At 37.2% G+C, this 5651-nt stretch overlaps 1 protein-coding gene across 1 annotated transcript in view; it reads left to right on the forward strand.

The window, feature by feature from the left end:
- The first annotated feature begins 2663 nt into the window (after positions 1-2663).
- Positions 2664-5651, forward strand: part of MYO6 (myosin VI) — a 118573-nt gene continuing 115585 nt past the window's right edge. The window contains exon 1 of the mRNA XM_042782585.1: positions 2664-2780. Within this exon, the coding sequence (XP_042638519.1) occupies positions 2664-2780 (117 nt within the window). The remainder of the gene's footprint in view (positions 2781-5651) is intronic.

Below are 5651 nucleotides of genomic sequence, written 5' to 3' on the forward strand. Positions count from 1 at the left end.
AAAATCTTTCAGCTGTTGTCTTATCTTTTGTTTCTCCATCCTTGTGGGTTTATATTTAAAAAATTCTTTGATCTCAACTGGGAATCTACGGCAAACTTTTCAAAAATGGGAAGGCAATTTGAATAGTTAAGAGAATGTGGCATTCTTTTTTGAGCTGTGGGGGTTTGCTTTGCTGTGATTTTTATTTCTCACATTTAAATACTTAATAATTCTCAAACAATCTCTAGTAACTATTCTGTCATTTCCTTTTGTATTTAGAACTACCATAAGACCATTGTTTTGAGACTTCCTGGAGGCTTCAAACAAGCCATATGGGGGAAGGAAAGAGGAGAGGTGTGACTAGCATCTATTGGGTGCCAATAGATTGGTGATCTCAGTTTTATGTCACTTAATCCTTGCAGCAATTCTGTAAGGTAAGTGATATTATCCCACAGTATGGATAGAGATACAGATAAAGATCAGAGAGGCTAAGTAACTTGCCCAAGCTCAAAGAGCTCATCAGAAAGTGATGGAGCCCAGTTTCAAACCTAAGTTTTAAGACCTCTTGACTGGTTCCAGTCTACTGTCTCATTTTACTTTTCCCAAACTGTGTGAACAATTAATTCATTTGTTCACCTACTAAATGTTGGAGTGCCTGTTGTGTTCTGGGCCTTAGAGACACAGAGGGGACTACTCTCTGTGCTGATGTAACAATAGTGACATGATCAGATTTACTTTTTAATAGAATTACTGCTCATCTGTGGAGAGTGGCCAGAGTAGAAGCAAGCAGACAGGTTAATTGTAGAAGTCTTAGTAAAAGTCAATAATGGTTTAGACTAGGATGGCAGAGGAGATGCAGAGAAGTGTATAGATTTGAGATGCCTATTGAATGTAAAACTGACAAGATTTGAGGGTGATAAGAATTTGAGTGGAGCCAGAGGAATCAAAGATGACTCCAGGTTTGATTTCAACTGTGTGCTCTTGGTGCCTTTACTGATATGGGGAAGAACTAACTGTGGGGGAGAACGACACTGTCTTGGACAGAATACTAATATTGTTATATCTATGAGATATACCCACAAGGAGGTGTCCATCAGGCAATGAGAAGTTACATATTTGCCTCATAGCATCTAAGCTCATGAAAATGAAATGTTCTGAACGTCATGGACTCTTTAGGCTACTCTCAGTAGCCACAATTGTAAATGTTAAATCTGAGATGCCAAGCATGAATGAAGCTTTATAGGACAGTGGAAAAATTTGATTGAAATTCACAATAGGCAAAAATGAGAAATAACCTACGTGTCCATCATTAAGGCAAAAGACAACTATTGTGGTGTGATTGGTCAATAACGTAGTACACAATGACATGAAGAATCTCAGGAACATTTTGTTGAATCTAAGAAGCCAGGCGCACACACATACACAAATACATATTAAATGATCTTATTTATATGAAATTTAAGGACAGGTAAACTAACTATAGTGATAGAAACCAGAATAGTGAATGACTATGAGGGGTGGAGATTGACCAGAAGGAGGTATGAGGAAAATGTGTTGACTTAATAGTGTTTGTTAAATGAGTACATCTTTTTGTCAAAATTCATCAACTTGTGTCCTTTAGAATTTATACATATTAAACCAAACCAAAGCCAAACTCATTGCCATTAAGTTGATTCCAACCCATAGTGAACCCTATAGGGTTTTTGAGGCTGTAAATCTTTATGGAAGTAGATCGCCCCATCTTCCTTCCACAGAGCAGCTGGTGGGTTATGAACTGCTGACCTTCTGGTGAGCAGCCAAATGCATTATCCACTATACCACCAGAACTTCTATACATACCACAGTATATAACTTTTACATCAGTGAAAAAAAGAACAGCCACCAAAACAATGGGTTGAGAGTATCTGAAGATAATTGTAAGGAACAGATGGGTAGGCAAGCCCTGCAGCCTCAGGTGGTCAGAGAAAATATTGCAGAGGAAGTAATGTGTCAAATCTCTCATTATCTGTTTAGCCTTTCTGGTCCAAAATGACTTATTTTTGACTCTTAGCCAGCACCACACATTACCATGTATTCCTTGGATGACTGTCTAAACAGTAAACTAATTCATTGTGAAAACGAGAATATTCTAAATAGTAAAAGTATAGTGTTACTATGAATTACATTAGGACAACAGGCAAGAAACAGGACTGTTGCTGTCAAATGTCAAAGTGTAGTACGCTGTTTAAGTCACAACTGAAGTGAGGAAGTAGTAGAGCTGAGGTTACCTGAGGGATGAAAGGTAGATAAGGGGGGGGAGGATCCAGAAGAGGTGCGTCGGGGGGGATCGCCTGTGGCAGGGGTGGATGTGTGTTTCTAGAAATGGGTTGCAGTGATCATGTGGCAGTTCAAAATGATTGTTTAAAAATGATGTTATTTATTTTATATTTCTAAAGTTACTCATGGGAGCTCTGGGAGCGTAGTGCCTAAGGCACATGACTGCTAACCAGAAGGCTGGCGGTTCACACCCACCAGCCCCTCCTCAGAAGGAAGGTTGGACAATCTACTTCCATAGTGATACTGCCTGGGAAACCCAAGGAGGGTTGCTATGACTTGGGTCTGACTCGAGGGCACATAACAAAATCAAAGTTATTCATGCTGTTTGTTCCTTTGATACAGGAGATACTGGATAGCCCTCTCCAAAAATGGAGGATGGAAAGCCCGTTTGGGCACCACACCCTACAGATGGATTTCAGATGGGCAATATAGTGGATATTGGACCTGATAGCTTGACAATTGAACCCTTGAACCAAAAAGGCAAGGTGAGTTTCTCAGAAAGATTACAAAATTTTATTTCCTTTCACAAATTTCTCCGTTAATTAGATATTCCTAGTACAGTATAGGACCTCTGGTGGTACAGTGCCTAAGGCATTTGACTGCTAACCAGGTTAGTGGTTCAAACCCACCAGCACTCTGCAGAAAGAAGATGGGGCAATCTACTTCCGTAAAGTTTTACCACTTGGGAAAGCCAATGGATGTCTCTGTGAGTCGGAATCAATTTGATGGCAGTGGTTTTTTTATGTTTGTTTGGAGTTAGAGTATAGGGGAAATCAAATTTCTGGTAAGTGAATCTTAGTTTTATACTGACATCTTTGATGAAATCAGAGGTACATACCCTAGGGAAAGAATGGTGTCCTATGATAAAATTTGATTAATATTTAGTGAGTTTTTTATAATTGCATTCTTAAAAAGAAATAGCTGTATGGTGAAATACAAGAAAGAGTTACATTGTTTTGTGCTGGTGAGTCGATTCTGACTCGTAATGATCTTACATGTCAGAGTAGAACTGCTCTACAGGGTTTCCTAGGCTGTAGTCATTACAGGAGCAGATCATCAGGTCTCTTATCCTGCATAGCCACCGGTGGGTTCGAACCATTGACTTTTCAGTTAGCAGCTGAGTGCTTACCCATGGTGCCATCAGGGCTCCTTTTTATTTCTTATACCATATTACCAAAGTTGTCAATAAATCTGATATAGTCAATATGTTATGAAGTAAGAAACTGAAAAGTGAATGGGGTCATGTTATAAAATACTGCTTTTTGCAATATCATCTAGATAATTATTTTCCTTTAGGGAAAAAAAAAAGCTTTTTTATTTACTGGAAATTATTGGCATGGGATTTGAGTATATACATTTCTATTAAGTGAAGACATTTAAGCTTTAAATATACCCATCTGTTATTACTTTTGTTTTAATGGTCTTTTTTAGGACATAAAGAATCCTGTAATTCTGTATATATGAAATCTGTTTCTTTTTATGCTTAGACATGGACTAGAGAGTATTCGAAAATGGGAATTGGGGTAACGTGATCAGAAGTGGTAAACTGCATAAAGAGAAGGCATCCATTATGAGCACCTCTCTTTCAGTCGTCATGGGGACGTAGAGTCTGTTTTTTTGTGGGAGAGTCTCACGATTTTCAATTTAATAAATATTCCTGTTCAACACTTCTTCTGATTAAATTTAATTTGTAAATGTCATTTCTATTTATTTTAGCCCCTGAAAATGTGCATGAATAATTTATATACTACTGATACATGGCTAACTAATGTCATATGACTACCATCCTTCTGGGAACCTTAGAGAAACAAGATGAATTTTTGCATTAGGTCTTTTCACAGAGAAAACTATTCTGTTACTGTAAATAACCTAGGAACCTAAACTCATAATATGTAATGTGCCATGTTAGAGGCGTCCAATTAAAGATACCCTCAGGAAAGAAAAGACAAAGTGTTTCTAGGTTTTCCTCTTATTAAATGCCTATTTGCACTTACAATGTGGTACATGTTAGGGAAGAATTGCAACGTAAGCTCAGTTATTTTCCTGTTTGAAGTCTTTTTAATTTTTCAAAATGTATTTTATAAGCAAAGCAAATCACAGCATCAGAATTGAAATGGAAAGTCTGTTTTCTAGGTTTATGCTATTATGAAGGAGCCCTGGTTGCACACTGGTTAAGTGCTTGGCTGCTAACTGAAAGGTTGGTGGTCTGAACCCATCAGCCACTGTTCAGGGGAAAGATGTGCCAGTTTGCTTCTGTAAAGATCACAGTCTTGGAAACCCTGTGGGTCAGTTTGATTCTGTCCTTTAGGGTCACTATGAGTTAGAACTGACTTGATGACAGTGGTTTTGAGTATGCTGTTATATACTGATAATCTCCAGGTAACAAAGTAATTCAGTTCAAGCATAGGAAAATATGGGAATATGTTTTTTCATACTTCAGATATTTTTTAAATTAAGTTTTTTGGTGTAAATATATATATCCGAGGGTATACCACTTCAACAGGTTCTACCTGTACAGTTCAGTAACATTGTTTATATTCTCTAAGTTATGTAACTTTTCTCACTATCCTTTCCCAAATTATTCCATCAACATAACATACTTTAAATATTTTATGTGCTTTCAACTGTACCTTATTGGACTTAATCAGTGTTTGTATTATGTGTGTGTGTGTGTATATACACACACACACACACCAATAAAACATATTTCTGTGAACTGAAATTTCTAGTTTTTTTCAACAAGTCTTTTTTTTTTTTTTTGAAGGTTTGTACATGTTCTCATATGCTTTTAATCTTAATTTTTTTTCCCCTCTACTCTCTGATCAAGGTCTTAATCAGTTGTGAAGTATCATAATCAGATGGTTTAAAAGATCATGATAGAAGCAGTCTTTTGACTAGCTATTTCACAGTGTAGAAATCACCAGCCTGTAAATATTATTAAGTAATTAAATGCATAAAGTAATGGAGGAGTCAAGTACATCGTGTGCTGGTACAGTAGCAGCATAGAGGAGGGAGTGATCATCTCTAGTCGAGAGCACACCATTGATGGCAGCAGTGGCTTTTAAAGTTTTCTAATTGTGACTCACAGTTAAAAAAATAGATTTTACATCACAACAAATATGTGCATTAAACAACTGAAACAAAGTTGATCAAATGAGACATCACAAGCTATGCATTCTTACATTTCCTGTTCTCTTTTACTCCATGAAAAATGCTATCTATGGAATCCGACTTGACGTCAGTGGGTTTTTTTATTTTTATTTTTTTTTTTGTTGTTGTTGTTAGGTGTCGTCGAGTCGTTTCCGACTCATAGCGACCCCATGCACAGCAGAACGAAACACTGCCCGATCCTGCGC

The sequence above is a fragment of the Orycteropus afer genome, unplaced genomic scaffold (genome assembly GCF_000298275.1).
Source record: "Orycteropus afer afer isolate SDZICR_OR568_19922 unplaced genomic scaffold, OryAfe1.0 scaffold00380, whole genome shotgun sequence".
NCBI classification, from domain to species: Eukaryota; Metazoa; Chordata; class Mammalia; order Tubulidentata; family Orycteropodidae; genus Orycteropus; species Orycteropus afer.